The 18,436-nt window shown below is 43.9% G+C and overlaps 2 protein-coding genes across 3 annotated transcripts in view; one reads left to right on the forward strand and one right to left on the reverse strand.

Moving 5' to 3' along the window:
* The window catches only part of LOC111924954 (uncharacterized), a 47,341-nt gene extending 35,770 nt beyond the window's left edge, over positions 1 to 11,571 (forward strand). Inside the window, exons 6-7 of one of the 2 annotated variants that reach the window (XM_086891973.1) lie at positions 10,021 to 10,131; positions 10,248 to 11,571. In XM_086891973.1, coding sequence (XP_086748099.1) covers positions 10,021 to 10,116 — 96 coding nt within the window. In that variant the 3' untranslated portion in view covers positions 10,117 to 10,131; positions 10,248 to 11,571. The remainder of the gene's footprint in view (positions 1 to 10,020; positions 10,132 to 10,247) is intronic. The other variant, XM_086891981.1, reaches the window with a different exon arrangement.
* Positions 11,159 to 16,142, reverse strand: TMEM200C (transmembrane protein 200C). Its single transcript, XM_086891990.1, has 2 exons — positions 16,024 to 16,142; positions 11,159 to 13,945 (listed from the first exon to the last, which is right to left on the reverse strand). Exon 2 carries the CDS (start codon positions 13,901 to 13,903, stop codon positions 12,263 to 12,265), a length of 1,641 nt encoding a protein of 546 aa, XP_086748116.1. The 5' UTR covers positions 13,904 to 13,945; positions 16,024 to 16,142; the 3' UTR covers positions 11,159 to 12,262.
* Positions 16,143 to 18,436: the final 2,294 nt, after the last annotated feature.

The raw sequence follows: 18,436 nt of genomic DNA on the forward strand, positions 1-18,436 counted from the left end.
AGCTATTCTAATAAACAGGATGCCAAAGCCAGTGGAAATAGTGTTCTATAAATGCCTCATCACGAATACCATGGTCACTGGTAGGCACTAAACATCACATGGGTCAGTGTTTTCCTGGATGTTACATATTTTGCAGGTCAGACGCAACTAAGCAAGAGCTGTATGTCTCTGTGTTAAAACAAATGCAAATTATATTGGTTAGTTCAGCTGGCTTTCCCTTTCCATTGTCTTGTACATTGAACACATGCAGAAGAAAGCAGAGACACCTCCTTGTTTACCTACATTTCATGTCAGGAAGATGCCAGCCTCTTCAGCTGGAACAGCAGAGCCAGCAGAAAGGTGATAGCTTCAGGCAGAAGCCCTACAACCATCCTACCCGATCCTTCAACTTGGAGCAGGAAGTTATAGGGGGAGTGAGTAGTAAACTGCACCTCCTTGAAGCATTTTAATTTGTTTTTTTCTGCTGCTGTTAGCCACAGTTTCTATGGTGTAGTGTACCACCAAGGCAGAAGTCCTACATTCTTTCTTTGTGTGAAGGTAGAAAGAATAATTGCACAGTTCAAAATATTTACCAACACTTGCTGTTGTTTGTCATGAGCTCTAAAAAACAAACACCAACAACACGAAGGCAAAAAAAACCCTTTCCCAAATCTTCTACTTGGCACAAAACTTGAAGCAGATTTTTGCACAGGCCCACACTCCTTGCAATGTCACCCTAACCCTCAGCTGCAAAGCTGCAGGCTGAGCCAGGAGAGAAGCTTGTTTATGGCACTCTGAAGATCAGAGAAAGCTATGCATTTTTCTGTTAGAAAATCTTCCATTCTTTTCTCATGTTCAATTAGTATTCATGTTTAAAAAGCTACAAATGTTGGTAAATACCTTCTTTGGAGAAGTGGCTATTGAGAAGAACATGTCTGGGGGCCCATAAATCCTAAGAAAGTTAGTGTAGTTGTATGTGTTTTATTCTCAAAACCACACCCAGATGGGCTTAAATCCAAGCACTGTGTTGCCTTAACACCTCTGAAGCTGGCTTCCAACCATGGCTTTTGGTCACTGACCTGTGCAGCAGAAATGTGAAGCAAGTCTCATAAATAAAGTCTAAAAAAGATCACGTATTACACAGGAGTATACTTTTCTGACTCATAAAAAAAAAATTGAAAAAATATTTTTTTTTAAAAAAAGTATTGAATGTCCATCCAAAGGTCTTTCTTTTTCATTGTGACTTTTGATTTTCTAATCTGAAAAGTGCTTGAAAACATTAAAACCTTCTTTTAGAAATTTTATTCAAAATTATTTTTATCCAGGTTGCAAGATGTGGGGTGTCAGCGCTTGGATCAGAGGTGGAAAAACAAATCCTGGTTTTAGACTGGACATAGCACTTAGATAATTCTGTCTTTGAAATGAAAAAAAAAAACCAAACCCAGTAAATTGCTGCATGTCTGTTTGCTACCCTTTGAACCTTCAGTTTTTTTAAAGTAAAAAAGAGAGATGAGCACCTGTATGGGACAGATGCTGCATTTTCAGCAAAGAGGGATATAAACTACTATTTATTTATTTGGTAGGTGCCTACTTCCACCTTTATGCTGTTGAATAAGAAAACAGTATTACCGAATAAGAATTAAATAGTGGCAAGTAAGTGTGTTAGAGATGATCACACTGAGTTTCTAATACACTTGTAATGTTCATGAGATGTTAGGACAAGTCAAACAGTCTTCTCAAGTGCTTGCCAGTAGTGAACTGGAGTCAAAGATCTGTAGAGGATTTTTCTTTCCATAAATTCCCTTTGGGTAGAGGGCTAAGCTTACGATGTCATGTGGTTCATAGGTGTTTTTCAGAATTGAGTTGACTTGAGGTTAAATCCTGCTCAGACTGCAGTGGAGGAAGTGCCATCAGTGACACTGAGGTCTTTTCTAATGCTGCTGAGACCAAATCAAACCCCCAGTTTTCTGCATGATAAAGGCTGTTATTGAGAGTTACTGGGAATACTGTTTGATGAAATAAATTTAATAGAGAAGTACAGATATTCTTCTGCATAATCATATTTTTTTAAGGCTTTGCCTCCAAGTACAGTACTCTGATGTGAACATGCTGCCTCACAGAATAATTAATTCTTCTGTCTGTATAAAATTTGGTTCATGGATTCTTGAGTCTTATCCCAGGGGATGCTATTTCCTTGTCTCAGGTGACCTGTGGGAAATCCAGCCCCAACAGGGACCTCGGCCAGACAAAGAGGCCAAGGGGACTCAGGGAGATTTAGCAGCTCTGCTGACAAAAAGATTTTCTTCTCTCACCTTTAACTTCATGAAAAAGATCTTTTTGCTCTTGACTTGCTTTACAAAAACTCACTAACTAGCCTCTGAGGCTGATACTGAAATTACTCCATCTACTAATTTCACACATAAAAACCCCAGAAATAATTATTTGCAGAAATAATCAAATTATATTGAAACAAATAAAACATAATTGAAATAAAATTACATTGAAGCAATATAATTTCAGCCTGGATAATTGAAACCCTTTAGGTACTGTTATGAAACCCTTTACAAAGTGAGTTATAAATAAATACATTATGATGCTAATATATTATCAGTCAAAACCCAAATGAATCTTGAGTTTTGCTTAAAGTAGAATTTGCTAAGTTGATTCACTGCTGCATCACTAAACCACCTTTTTTAGCACTGCTTTTTCTGTCGCTGTTTATTTTCTATTCTACTCTTAGTTTATTCTTCTTCCAATGCGTTTATCCAGTTGGGCATGGATAAATTCACTTCTAACATGGATAAATACACTTCTGAGTCTTCCATGATTCTTCTGTGCTTGGCTGCATTTCCCAGCTGGAACAGGATGCCCAGTGTCACCCCTTTGGGCTGGTAAGGGCTCTGGGCTAGCTCGCCTTGGCAGCTGTTAGTCTGTTGCTTGTAAGCCCCTTTTGCTCTGGTTTGCAGAGCCCCTCTTGCAGTGGGGGCACTGAGCCATCCTGAAGTCTCTGAGCTGCTGTAATCCTGCTTGGAATAACTGAGGAAGTGTACTGCTGACTTACTGCAAATGGAAAGCAGAGCCAGCACAAAATGGGATTGCAGTAAATGTAGCATCAAGTGTACATCAGGGTCTCACAGAGCAGCACTTACACTTTCCTTTGCAGACGCTGGCTGTTTAAGATCAGGCAGAAGGGGCACAAGTTCTCCCTGTAGTCTCTAATTTACTCAGATGACTCAGAGAAGCAGCAGCAAATTGCAGGATTTAGTGTCTCGAGCTGTCCTCTGTCAGGCTGGCTCTAACCTTGGACATGTAAGCATATCAGCCATCACTTGTCCATGCCTCATCCCTGGAAGTGTCCAGTGCCAAGAGGGATGGGGCCCTGAGCAATCTGGTCTAGTGGAAGTGTCCCTGCCCATGGCAAAAGGGTTGAAACTGGATGTGCTTGGAAGTCCCTTCATTAAATAATTTAACCCTTTAACTCAAACTATTTTATTTTTATGTAATGGTTCTTCCATGCTCCTGTTCCTGAGGATGCTGGGCTCCTCTGCAGGGGGAGCTGCCATGCCAAGGCTGCTGCTGTCACCAGTGTCCCTGCTCCTTGCTGGCTAAGGGAGGGTCTCTGCTGCAGCCTGCAATTGTAGGAAATGCTCCACCAGTCCTGGAGGGAGAACATCCACTCAGGACACACTACTAACTGTGATGTGGGGCCTGGAAACAGCAAGCTGACACTAAGGATGTCCTTCCTTGGGAATAATTCCTGCCTTAAGTTGGGCCCTTTCCCATGTGCTTGACTTATGATGAGGTACTGATGAGAAGAGTTTCTCCTTTTGAGCAGCTTTCATGGGCTGTAGGTGGGGTCCTTGGCATTGCCTTCAGTTACTACTTGTTTGGTTTTTTTCTCCTTTTTTTTTTTTTTTTTTTTTTTTTGGCAACTTGTACAGGTTCAATCTAACATTCCATTTCAACCAGCTCATATTACCAGGTCTATGGTTTTAAATCCTGCTGCACTGAAATCAGCTATTTCCTCATTGCCATCCCCATCTAGGACACCTGTTTTGCTTTGAGTGCATATGTTACCCCATGTGTTGCACCAGAACTTCAGTTTTTAGCATTTGGCTGTTCTTTGGGCTATGTAGAAGTAATGTCTTTTCAATGAGCATAACCATGCTGATTTATTTATGTCATGTTGCTGCAGTTGATGCAGATTCAAGCATGTGTAACAATTACTTACACTCTCTACCATAACAGAATTATTCAATTAAACAAAAGCTGATTAAGTTGTAGCCCTTGACAGAGGAGAAACAGAGCAATTCTCAGAACTCTCCTTGATAGACCTAGACTTGATGATGCTTCTGTATTTTAAGAGAGTAAAACTGGTGCATTACTTACTGTTTCAAAGTCATGAAAACTACCCACTCCCTAGGCTGATCAAATACAGATTTTTCAAGAGAAGGCTCCATACTGGATATTGCTTCCATTTACTATGTGTTATATAAATAGTCTATCATCTCATGTCGTTGGAAGGAAAACAAAAGAGATTAAGCAGTCCAGCATCATAGTATGGAATGTTTATCAGCATGTGTTTTAAATGGATATATTACTCACTTTTGAATCTCCTTTGAATCTCCTGCTAACAAAAAAGCTTCTCCATCCCCCACATTGCCACATGTATTCTGTTTTCATGTTAAAATATAAATGTCTTGTGAACATCTAAAGATATTTATGGAGGCATCTTTATTTTCCCTGCACTTTTTAAGCATTCCAACTGCTCACAGGAAACAACTCATTTTAAAATAATTTGAATAACTTATGCTTTAATTCCCTAATGTTTTGACATCTTGAATTTACAAAAGTATCTTGGAATGTATGAACTGATGGTGTGAAAATTTCATTTCTAACAAGAAACTGAATTTTAGGGTGGCAATTCTAAATAAAGTATCTGTTGTCGATCCAAACCTGATTCTTATCTCCCACCATTTCTTCAGGCTGGGATTAAACAAGACACTTGTGTTCACTTTATCAATTTTGCTGAAACACATATGTCTATTATTTTTATAGTGGCAGAGTTACCTGAGTATATCTGCCTAAATTGCAGATTTATTATTGAGATTTATCTAGATCTCTAAACTTAGAGACATTTTGCAGAACATTTTGTGAGGTACTTAGTTGCCAGCAGGTGTTGAACCATGACAGATACTTACCTAATCTCTTGGCCAGAAAACCTTGCTGTTGAGAAATCTGTTGCCTATATGAGAATTCAACCTTTTGGTGAATCATTAGGCAGCCTAAAATGTTTATTTGAGAAGAGGACTGCATTGGCCAGTGAAGTGCAGAGAGCTTTTATGGAGAGTGTCATGAGTGAACTCAGAGGCAGCCATAGGTGGAAGCAGCCAAATGTTATTCACCTGTCCTAGTAGAACTGCAACATTCTGTGGTTCCTCTTCTTGCCCACATTTGACAACCCAAAACTGCAAGGACAAGTGCAATAGAAACTCAGTGACTTGTTTCTTTGCTTGCCATCATCAATACTGCCTTCTTGGTGGCATCAGAGATGATGCAACCTGCACTTTTGATGGCTAGAAGCCACTGACCTTCCATAGATCGTTTTTCAACCCTTTTCTCTCTTCCAAGATTGTCAGTGACAAGCACGTACCAGCCAAATGGCTACCAACACACAACACTGCTGCAGCATTAGAAGCTCACTGATCCCAGAACTATGCTACAGCTTCTGTTCAGGTTTTCCTCTCTGTGTGCCAGGGAGGAGGCAATATATCCCTCCAGAGAACATTGCTAGGAAGGCACCCTCACCTTTCCTTTGCACATTGAGCCCAAACAGTACTCTAAAGAGTGGAAGTGCTTCATAAAGGTGACTGCATCAACTCTGGTTGAATGGTCTAAAAGAAATTACTTCCTTCCACAGCCTGCTTGTGGTGAGAGATGCAGCCTCAGCACTCACTCATCCTTGTTTCAGTGCTGCTGCTCCAGACACATTGCAAAGACAGACACAAGGACAGAAACTGTTCTGTTTGCATTTTCAAGCCTTGAGGTAGCCTGTAGTGTGAATTATGTTAGTAGTGCCAGCAGACAGCTTTGTTTCTGAAACCTGAAGAGCTGCTACTATCATCATCTTATGCTGTGTTACCACAATAAGGTGATAAGCAGTGCCAGACCTTACCTGCTCTCATTTTAAGTTTCTCATTTAAAATAGAATGTTATCAGCTGCCTAGTGTCATTTATGCCCTTAAATATACTGCAGGGAGGTCTTGCTAGTTATTTTGTGTAATATTGGGTGTGATGAGTCTGAAAGACAGTGAACTAAACTAGCAGTCCAGTGCCTCACATGCAGAAAGAGGCTCTGTTTAAGCTGAAGGATGGATCTCCTGTTGGAGGATGTGTTCAAGGCTCTGTTCCACAGCAGGCTACTTGCATGGTTTGGAAACATCATTCAGAGGCAGATACCTGAACACCATCATCATTGCATACTGGTGCCTATACTTGTCTCCATTTAAAGAAAACAAAAATCTGATCTTTGCACACTTTGTCTGTGGCTGTGTCTCTGTCTTGTTTTCACAGAGGAAGATACTTGTGCTCTGTACACAAGGCATGATAGAGAGAAGTACATTAAGAGGTCATCTGATACTAATTTAATGGGGACTCTATAAGCATTTTAAATAGTAGCTTCTATTAGGCTCTGAGACCAAACTGCATTTCTTTAAAATGACTGTAAAGTCAGTGAATTAAAAAACTGCTATACCCCCCAGGGAGACCTAAAGTATACTGCAGGAATGAGGGAGGAAGGGTAGTCTATGGTGTAGCAAAGTATCATCTCATTAGGGATTTATCCTTATGGAGCTGGCTCTGGTGACTTTCATGTGCCTTTGCAGGCAGTTTTCTGTGAGACCCTGCCTGCCACAGGTTTCTGTGCTGCTCCAAGGTGTGAAAGGAGCTGCACTGCACCCTTTACCAAGCCACCTTTCTGCCAAGACTTCAGCAGCTGCAATACTTGCCAGAACTGACAGACATGTTCTGAAGTCCTGCTCCCTTAGATATGGCTGATCTAGATTTTGGCAACAAAATGGGAGCTGTATGGCATCGTCTCAGCCTGCTCTCAAGCAGGTCAGGCAGGATCATGCCAAATCTTATGACTGATTAACAAAATGCAGTCTGAGGCTGTGTGATGGTATTAAATCATCTGATGTGATGGTGAAACTTGAATGCTGAACATTCACCTTTTACTTGCCATTTTTAACTCCAGCTATGAAGTTTAGTGTCGAACAGGCTGCTTATTTAAAACCAAACCCTCTCTACTGATTTTTATCTTCCAGTCTGAGCTATGTGTATGTATAGCTTGTCATATACTCAGGTAACTTTGCTACCATAAAAACAATAGAACTGTGTTTCAGCAAAACTGTTAAATAAAGTGAATGCCAGTGTTTTTTGTAATCCCAGCCTGGAGAAATGGTGGGATACAAGAAGGGAAAAAAGAAAAACAATACTCAGAAATCACAGACTGCAACTTCTTTGTGCAGAGGAAGGTGAAGGAAACCTCACAGACTGAGTTATTAACAGTGAGTTTTGACATTTGGTTAGTTTGCATCTCTTTTCATACTGTCCCCAAATAAGTTTTCTCTCTCATTGCAATGTAATTTAAAAAGAATAAAAATGGATAAAAACCCATTTAAAAGTAGTATTTTGGCTTCATTACTTCTGTCTAACTAAAATGCAGATAAGAGACTTACTAGTGGAAAATCACATGCCATGTTCCTCTATTTCCTGAATTATCCTGCAATTCAGTCAGATCCTTTCTAGAAGCATAATTCTACCATCCAAACTTCAATGCCATTTTACCTGATTGTGTATGCCTCTGTCAGATCTCCAGGGTTCCTTCTGTCTCCATGTTTGGAGTGAAAGCTAAATGCTAAAAGAAAATTTCTAGTGTCCTCACTTAGACTTTTCTGTTTTGGAGCTTCTAAAAATGGTAAATAGAAATTCTGGCTTCTAAAATGAAACAACAATGGTATACTCTTCTATGAAAGACTTTTTTCCTGTGGCTGTGATAACCTGTTTATCCTCTCAGATTGTGCCTGCACATGCTGTGAATCTTATCCACTATTTGTAAGCCCAAACTTAAAACCAGTAAGTGAGTGACCTGGCTAAAGCATGACATTATTGCTAGTGACAGTCTTGGAGAGGTGATAGAAAATCTTTTTCCCTAGAGTTAAAAAGTGCCCCCCCCCCCCCCCCCCATCTGTACTTTTATTCTCTACTAAGATTTTACAAGTCAGCTAGCAGTGACCATAGTATTTTGTGTGGGTTTTGTATAGAAAGAAAAACCATTAAGTGTTATCAAAGGTTGTTGTTCTTCCAACTGAAACCCAGTAAGATTTATCATTCTGTCACTTCCTTTTCTTGTAATAAAAACTGTTGTTTAATTGCAGTCTTATTGCTACTTCTGTGTAAGCTGTTTTGGCTGTGACGAAAATGACAACAATCCATAACATCTGTATTTCAGATTGCAGACCCCAAATTATGTCAACAGTTACTTAATTTTATGTTTCTAAGTGAGCAATTGCTCAGTGTTGGACAGCATCAGTCCTTGAAAAGCTCTTAAAATGTATCTAAACAACACAGGTTAATAAGTCTGAGTTACAGACTTTTGCAGTAGATCAGCTGATATGTCAACAGCTGAAGAGTTCAGCAAATCAATTCAGCCAAGCAAGCCAGGTTAATGCAAGGATTCTAAATACTTTGCTAGCCAGTGAAAACTGAGCCAGAACTGGGTTACAGTATGATCACGTCAGCAGCTTCTCCAGAGTCCTGAGGATTTTGTAACAAACAGCAGCATGACTGAAGTACAATTAGGGCATTTGCCTGTCCTCAGACTGGTCCAAACAGCAACAACAGTCATAATGAACATACACAGCCTCCCTCCTAGGTATGGGGGTATTCTGCCAGGCAGAGGGTTCAGACAGATATCAACTTTCCTCTGGAAATCTTATGTAAATATCATAGCACTTCTATGCTAAAAAACCCAAATCAGACTAAAGCACACATTTCTAAACAAAAATCTGAATTTTCCCTGGCAGAAATGTATAGCTAAGTATGCCATCTTAACATATCTTCAGGGGCAATACTTCTCAAATATAGGGACTAATGATGCCTTCTTAATAAACATTAACAGTTTTTCTAAACTAGTTAATTTCAATTAATTAATTAATTACTTCTTAATAAACCTGTGTGACAGCCCATCTCTTCCTGCAACCTGCAGGCAGCTGGCGAATAGAAGCAGTTCCTGGTGCTTGTCGAGGGCTGCGGAGGAAGCACTAGGTGGCAGGACACCAGAGAGGAAGGCTAGAAGGGACTGGATTGGAGGAAGATGCACAAGCAGCCGGTGGCAGGATGTGCAAATGATGGCCAAGAGGCAGCCTGGCAGTCCTGGGAAGCAGTCAGGGCCAGCTCAGAGAGACTGTAGAGCCAGTCAAAGCACAAACCCCACCACTCCCGTTGCCTGTGGGTAGCACCAGGAAAAGCTCAGCTCTCTACCAGCTGCTTGTACTAACAGCAGGCAGAGAGGGTGCACAGGGGTTGAATCTCTGTGGGTTTCCAACACTGAGGTGTTGGACTAACTTGCCTAGCTTGAATTTGAAACAAAGCTCTCTGACTCCAACTCCACTTCTGTACAAATTGCTCAACAAATAGTTTTAAGTAATAAATCTGCAAAAATAAGGATTTTGCAAAGACAGAGAGGCAACTTTCTCTGGTTATTAATTTATATGCTAGAAAATCACTTCTTGCTGCTGTTATTAAAAATCCAGATCGACTGACAAAAGTTCACGTTTCAAATTTTTTTTGGCAACACAGGAACAAGCTATAATTTTACTTATTAAACACAAACTGTTATAATTTTGTCATTCAAAAGACTTTGCAGTAAATTAATCATCAGAATAATTACTAGCCTGCTCTGATTTAAATCAATCTAAGGAGTAACCAGAAGCTTTTAAAAGTTGCTTTTTTTTTTCTTTTTTTTTTTTTTTTTCCCAGAGCACACTTCAGATGACAGAAGAAATATTTACTAATATTTTAAAAAGCATGTTTCACGTTCTCAGAATAAAACAAACCCCTCTCACACCTTCATGAAGATTCCATGCCCCGGTAAGTAGCACACAACTTGCCTTTTCCCATGCACCTCCATGGAAAGTTTTAGTGTGGAAAATAACAAACAGGATGCCTTCAGCTCTGTCAATAACTACAATCTGCATCAATACCAGGTAATTCTGCTCACATGTATCTCATAAATCTTGCTGGAAGTCACAGGAGAAGGAGCAGAAGCACATGCCTGTGGAGAACTGAAAGATCCATAAAAATGCCAGCACCAGCTGAGCCACCTGCTCACCACTTCCTGTGGTGCCTAATCCAATCCCATGCCAATCCAGGCAGCTTCACAGCAGATTTTTGCCAGCTGTGTGATAGCAGTTTAACAGCAAAAAATGCCACAGTGATGTTCTGTCAGTGCACTGGTTGCCAATGACAGGAGGAAAAACATTACCACCTGGATGTCTCTGTTGCTCAAGAGAACAAGCACAAGCACCTTCTGTTTCTCCAGTCTCAAGACACTTAAATGGAAAATTATTTTTTTCTTTTCTTCTTTTCTTTTAAATTAGCCTTATTTATTATAGAATTTTGCAGGCTTACTAAATGCAATTGTATTTAGAGATAGTTATAGTCCATGTCGCAACGTACTGTAATTAAATATGTAGCTAAGCACTTTAAAACGTGGAATCACAAGAAAAATTTTAATTGCAACAGAAAGATTTCTGTCTGCCTACACATTGTGTTTGTTTAATGTAGATTTTTCTTCCCATAGTAGAGAAATGCCACATCCATGTTTAAAATCAGAAGTATTGACAAAATCTACTGAGTGCATAAAGCTGTTTTGACAAAACATGAGTGTCTGTCATGCTGCAGCTACAAAAATGAAACAGCTCAACAATTCACCAAAACTCTGTCTACAGACAAGGTATTCTCTAGGCTTCAGGAAACCTGATGCTTTTCCTCATGAAGGAAGAAATCCTCATCATGCTGAACTCATTGAGAAAATGCTGCTGACTTCAGCACAGCCAACTGCTCTCAGACTGACAGGGCTTTCATTATGCTTTAAAATTAAGCTTATGCACATGCATTCACAAATAGGAACCTCAACAGCAGAAAGATTTAATGCAACAGTTATAAGGGAACTGAAAAATCCAGAAAGAAGATGAAGCAGTTCAAGATTAATCTCACAAAAAACCTAATCTGAATAGAAGATCAAACGTTTAATTTTTTTTTTCCCTTAGCATGTCAAAATTTCACATTTCTTAGGCTGTCACAGAGTACTGTCAGAAATGGAGAAGGAATCTGCTGGTTGAATTACAGTGTGGTTTCTCAAGGACTGAACCAGTATTTATTTTGAAATTTCACATAAATTATTAATTACCTCCTTAAAAGTATAAGCAAGCCTTTGGCTTCATAGCATTTCTATACTCTTTCACAGTATAAAATGAAACAATTTTTGATATCTGTAATTACTTACCAAAATAAAGGAATTTTTTGTAAGTTTTGTTTGTAAATATTTTATTAAAAAACATCTTTTAATGCTATTAGTCAATACATGTGTAATAATACTTTGATAAAGTATCATGTAGTAATATGTATTTTGAATTCAGGAATGTAATGGTTTTAACTAAATCATCAGAGCTCTGTTCTGCTCCAGTCTCTTCTAAGCTGTCATTTTTTCCCAGAATTTAAACAAACTCATTCTTTGTCAAGGTACATCATCCTTAAGGCCTTACAAACGTTTTAGTAATTGAACCAAAACAAAGAGAGAGCTCGGCTTTCTTTCTGAAGACCACGTTGCTTTTGAGCTTAAAAAGGTGCCTGCAGCTTTCAAGCAGTTAGTGGCAAATCAGCAAGAAAGAAATCAGAGGAGAAGAAGGGGCACTTAAAAATCAAAACAGTAAAGTGCACAGCTATACCATCCAAAATTGTATTAATCTGATCCAAAGAACTTGCTGGACTCTGGATATTTAATACAATTTGGCTTGCATGAAACATACAATCACGATTAGACAGAAAGGATTTTCTTTTTTCTTCCTGAAGTCATCTACAGGATCTATGGAATTCAATTTTCAAGGGTAACATAGTGCAGCTCTTTGGATATCGATTGGTTTCCTAAGTCCACAAGGAGATGAAGAAGCGGGGAAGGTGTGGAGGGATGCAAGGTGTCCTCCTGCCGTCTCTGTTTCATTTAGATGCCCGTACTCTCCAGTTCCCCATCCTCCAGCCCTAATGCAGCATGTGACCTAGAAATCATAAAGAGTTTCTCTTTATTTGTATACTGTCTTTGAGTTTCCTGGGATTGCTCCCCTGTTTGTTCTCTGCTGGTAGCCTTGAGGGGGTCCATCTGCTCAACTGGTGCCTCCTCACAGTCCTGAATTTTACTGGCTGCGGTATTGGCAACTGACTCCAAGGAGGTGCCTGCCTCCTCCAAGTGGCTGTAGCCCTTATTGCTGCTGGAAGGCTCGGACTGGGAGCTCTGGGAGTCCGTCCCGGTGACGGCAGGAGGAGCTGAAGGGGGTGATCCCCCCAGATCTAGAGGTCTGGAGTCACTAGGAGATGCCTTTACCAAGAGGCTGGATTCTAAGACCCTCCTGACAGCTGGTGACCGAGGTGGCTCAGGGGAAAGGGGACGCCTGGCGTCAGGCAAGCAGCTGGTGCTCTGCCGCCTGAGAACCACTTTTTGCCTCGTTGTCCCACAGCTTCCCTTGATGTGGCCGCTGCTGAGGTCAGTTAGGCTCAGTTCAAACTCCCCCCGTGGGATCTCCTGGGCTCCCCGTTCACCAGGTGGCCTCTGCCAGCCTCCGCCTCCACTGCTTGGCCCCAAGGGCAGGAGGGTGAAGGTGCTCAGTGAAGAGCCGACGATGGAGCTGGCCGTGCTGCACCTCTCGCAGCTCCCCGGTGGGCTGCAGGGTGGGCTGGTGACAGGGTGGCCAGCAAGGGCAGCACGCTCCTGGCAGATGCTGTACACAGCCTCAGCCAGGCTGGGCGGCTGTGGTGGGGCGCAGAAAGAGGAGCGCTGCGGTGAGGACACCAGATCCGGTGGGGAAAGGGAGACACCCAGTCCTGGTGGCCAGGAGCTCTTGGCCAGCATGGCTGCAGCACCCAGGCCTTCCCCACCAGGCTTTAGCTCCAGGCCCCGGGATTGCACGTAGTTGACAAAGCCATTGAGAGGGGCTGAGGCCGGGGTGCCTCCATCCTTGGCCCGCAGGCTGTGGGCGTCAATGACGGTGGAGTAGAGGTCACGCAGGTTGATGATCTTGGTCTTCTTGTCACGGTTTTCATGCAGCACCGCATTGGCGCAGATGAAGAGGAAGATGCCGATACCCATGATCAGAGGGCCCAGCACCTTCAGCTTGTCTGAATGCAAGTAGCTCGAGAAAAGACGGAAAAGGAAACCAGCTGAGGCCTGGGGGGATGAGGAAGCAGGGGCGGACCCACCGGTGGTAGCAGTGGCGGAGGCATTGGCTCCAGGGGGCGACTCCAGGTGGATCCTTGCTTGCACCCTTCCCTGGCTCTGGGAGCGGTTCGTGTGGGTGCCACCCTGTGGTGCTGGGTGCCGGCCCTTGCCAAAGCTGCTTTCTCTGTACACCTGGCTGGGCTTTGGCCAGTAGCCCACCACAGCCAAGGCGATGCCCACCAGCAGTACCAGGATGCCACAGAGAGCAATGAACCCTGAGAGGGAGCACAGCTTGAGCTTGCCTTTCACCACCACCACGTCATTCTTGCGCTTCTTTTTGGCCTTGCGTTTGCGTTTGGGGAGTTGGCTCTGGGGTTTCAAGGGGTCCTGTTTCCTGGCCGAGATCCTCAGGAGGCCTCCAGTGGCAATCATGGCTGGCTACCAGCACACTGCCCCCCACGGCCACTCCAGCTCCTGCAGTGAAGGGGAGAAGAGAAGGAGATGAGAACCAAGGACAGACCTGCAGCACAAGAGATGTCTCTGCTTTCTCTTCCTCGTTCAAAGTCCTGGTAATTAAAACCCTGAACAAGTGGGACGGAAGGTGACACCAACAGGCAGACCTCCCTTGCCCAAACAGCTCTTGTGTGTGAGCAAGAAACAGGCAGACCAACAGCATCAAAGCAGTCACGTGTCCCACTACGCTGTTGCCAAACAGCTAATTAATTACTTTATACTCCAGGTAAATGACAGACCTAGTAGTACCCACTAGAGTAAACAAACAAAAAAAAGATCTTGCTCATTTCAGAAGGAGTTTGCAAAGCACCAGAGCTCAGAGAATACCAAGCCCCATTCCTTGATATGTTCTGGGGTTAGAGTGCACAGCGACTGGTTAGTGATGTCATGAAGGATTTGAGGGGATGAGAGGAATAAAAGCAGGGAGCCAGTATATTTGATCTATAGATACCATTTGTTTCATTACACTACTTACAAATTACTGGAGGGAGGGTTAAACGTATTACTTGTCTTGCTTAAATGAGTGGAAAAGGAATTGCTGTGAAATGCACAAAGGAAACATTTAAACACTGCAAAGTGGTGCCTTGTGAAAGTTTTTTCCTAGCCATTTGCACTTGATCTGCAATATGAGAAATTCATCTCTTGCCTGCGGTCCAGAGGCATCCCTAGTTTGGGAACATGTGTGATGTTCCAGGTAACTGTTATGTAACACTGACAAATACAACCCCCCTCCCCCCTGCCCTCAGAAAGGGGAGATGGCTGGCAGGTAAGAGATGGCAGGTCAAATCCTATTAAAGGAGAAGTGAAACCCCATGAGTCACCCGGGGAAACCCTAACGAGTGCTTGCAGAGAAATTGGCAGAGGACTAAACACTGAGCATTTGTGGCTTTTGTCTTGCTGGACCATCAGAAGACATCTCCCTGTTCCCGTGATCTGAGCTAAACAACACAGCGTGTAGGAGCATTTCTACACTGTGAAATTCTTTTTGGAACCTATTTCTTCATGCTATTGAGAAGCAGGATCCCCTCCCCCTTTCCTCTTTCTTAGCATCCTATTATTTTTTCTTTGACGGGGCAAAAGATGACATCACTGAATATAATACGACTCACAAAGTTCAATTAATTGCACTGAAAGGCGATTAAGTAAGCATCTAAAAAAAAACCTGCTTGTTCCTCTTTGACTGTTCAGCCTTTAAATCTCATCTCTTTTCCGTTCTAATGCCAGAATTGCCACATATGCAGTAATATTGTGTCCCATTTACTCTGTTTGTATTTTTCCCAGGAAAAAAAAAGATGGGTGTTGTCAGCAAGGACGTTGTTAAATTACTCTCCGAGGTACAGCACGCTCAAAACAAAGGGCAGAGATTTCTCTTTCCTATCCCTGAACTATTTATTAAAAATAGAAAAAAAAGAAAAAAAGAAAAAAAAAAAAAAAGCGCATTTTGTTGATGCAGAAGTGCAATTATCGGGGCATGCTTCGCTGTAATTGCCGATTCTTTGATCGCATTTCCTGCTGCCCCACTAGCCAGCTGCCCGTCTCCTCTCCACGGCGATAACAAATGGCCATCAGCTCCGAGGAACGCTCCCGGTCCGGCATCGCCCGGCACTTAGTTTCGGCGATGGCGAGAGCAGCGCTGGCAGGCGAAGGAGGGCACGGCCGGGCCGCCGGCCACCGCCAGCGGCCGCAGTGCCACGGAACCTCCGGCCGGGAGCCGCGGGGCTGGAGCCACCTCCCTCCCTCCCTCCCGCACGGACGGACGGACGGACTGCGACCCCCGGTCCAGCCCCGGCAGCCGGTCCCGCAAGCACCGCGACCAGCCCGGCGGAGCCCAAACGCCTCTGTAACACTCCCAACAGGACCCGGCTTAACTCCGTCCCTGGGCTCGCACGCGGGACTCACCGGGCTCGGGCTGCCGGGACGCCCGGCACCGGCTGCTGGGGCGCCGCTGGCTCCGGCCGGTCCGGCACAGCGCCGAGCCCCGGACGGACGGACGGACGGACGGAGCCGCCGATCAAGCCGGGGGTGCCGCGGTCACTTACCGAGGACGGCCGGGGAGAAGTCCGGGCGGGAAGCGGGCGAGCCGCCGTGGGGAAGAAACTTTCCAGCCCGAGCGAGCATCCCCGCCCCGCCGCCGCTCACGGCCCCGGGCGGACGGGCGGCGGGGCTGGGCCGAGCGCCGGGCGCCCCCTCGGCCCCGCCGCGGCCGGCCGCCTCCTCAGGCAGCTCCGCGGGAGCGCTGCCCCCTCGCCACGCCGCATCCTCCCCTCGGCGGGGCCGCCCCCCGCAGCAGCGCGCCCGCCCTCCCGGCGGAGCCGCCGCCGCCGCCGGTACCGGTGCCGCCGCTGCGGGCGGAGCGCGGCTCCGCGGCTGCCGGCCGGACCCGGCGCCGTTGCCAAGCGACGGGAGCCGTGACACAGGGAAATTGCGGCAGGGCGGCCCCCGCCCCCGCCACCTGCGCACCTGCGCCCGCCCGCCGCCGCCTCGCCCCGCACCCCGGCGGCCCCGCCCGCGCAGGCACCGCCCCGACCGCCGCGACAACCCCCGCGCTCCTTTCCACCGCTACCGTCCGGGCAGCATCGTCTTCAGCCACCTCACCTTTGGGTTTTCCTCCCCGCCCCCAAGTTTGCCGGAACCCTTAGGGAGAAAGTCAAGAGGCAGAAAAGAAGGAAGCAAGAGGTTGAAGAAGAAAGTGGCGGCTGAGATCCATCAATGGTGTCACCCAGAATCTCTGAGTTTCAGCAGAGAATGGGAAACAATGTTCTCTTTTGAGCTACTTTCTGAAAAGTGATTAAATTGAAGCTATCACCTTAGTGAGACGTAATCTAATGTGTCCCCTTACACTACTGCGCTTGTTCTTGGGAGAAGATTGCTGCTGATTGCTTTAGTCAAGTCTTATTAGAGGTTCACCATGATCTAGAAAAGCAAATCTCGGGCAGGTTTTCCAGTAAATACAGAAGAATCATCCTGTGGCTTGGGGTCACTCCTGAATGTACGTAGGAGAGTTTGCTAGGGTGGATAGACTGTAATCTTGGGGTTTTGTGCAGTAGCCTTAAGGACTCTCTCAAAGCTGGAGTTTTACCTAGCCTGAGCGAAGCCAGCTTTCTGCAACCTCTACGTGACCTCTTGGGTGGAAGACTGTGGGTAAAACAGCCTGGCAAAAAGCAAAGGGCAATAATGAAAATATTTGTCAAATGATGCTTTTAAAAAAAAAGTGTTCCAACACAGACTGGGAAAATCATCACAGAGGTTATGCATATTCAATCAAATTGTATGTATTCCAGCCTCAACAATTCTGCAATTCTATGTTCACCCAGACCATGCTATTTTGCATCTTTCACTCCAACCATCAGTGCCTGGTTTGAGACCAAACAAATCCTAAAGCTGCACATATGCATTTTAATGTCATTTGCAGTTTGTCTCAGCAAAATCATTTGGGACACATTTTTTTAGTACATATATAACTTTTGGTTATGCAACAGGCTTGAAATTTAAGATTTATTATTTAAGAACTTCTTTTGAATTTGTGCTTTGAACCAAAGTCTTTTGACATGCTGTAATTTGCTTTGTGTTCAGCCCAGGCTATCAGAGGAAACCAAACATATCACATCTGTTTCCACTGGAGACCTGTATAACATCAATAATGCAGCATCACCAGACTCTCCCTGAAAGATTCCTGTGTAAGAGAGAGAGAGAGGAAGAACAAGACTGATTTTTTAAAGGGCAAAGAACTCTTTTCCCTATCTGAGTCATATTTTCTATTTCTGTCAAACCAAACCATTCTATTTAGCTATCTTCTTTATACAACAGCCCTTTTTTTGCCATATTTTCATTGCTAAAGTTTTGAGTGATTGGGCTATCATCACATTCACAGTTTTCAAATAACTCTTAGCAAAATGTGTTGTAGGTGAGGCCAAATCCTGGAAAACAAGAAATATGTTCTTGGATGAAAAGCTCCTGAAGGTGTTGTTCTGTGGCAGCTATCAATGTAATCTTAATTTGCTCTATGTGTTAAGAACCAGTTGTACGATGGCAGGCTGAATCCCCCACGGTAAACTACTTTGCCAAGTTATGTGTCCCTACCTATGCTACAGATTCGTCTTGTTGAAAAAAAAAAGCTTTGGGGGCTTTAATGAAGCATTTATTTTATTTTTAGTTGATATGGATTTTTATGTTCCCAGAAGTGGAATGGTTGCAAAAGGCAGCTTCCCTAATGGTCTGGTTTACTGGTTGCCTGAGTGAATTTGTAACTCTGCATTGACTGCTGAGTACTCCTGGCAGGCTCTGCTCCTGCCTTACTTGTATACCTTTCTATGTGATGTTGTGCACTTAACATTAAACTGTGGTGAATGTAAAGAATTATTAGGAATTGTAAAGAGTGTATTTGAGCTGGATTTTTTCTCCTTTCTCCCTTCTCATTTCTCATTTTCCTTTCGTTTCCTCTATTCTCCTTCT

Source organism: Cyanistes caeruleus, chromosome 1 (genome assembly GCF_971803275.1).
Source record: "Cyanistes caeruleus chromosome 1, bCyaCae1.hap1.1, whole genome shotgun sequence".
NCBI lineage: Eukaryota > Metazoa > Chordata > Aves > Passeriformes > Paridae > Cyanistes > Cyanistes caeruleus.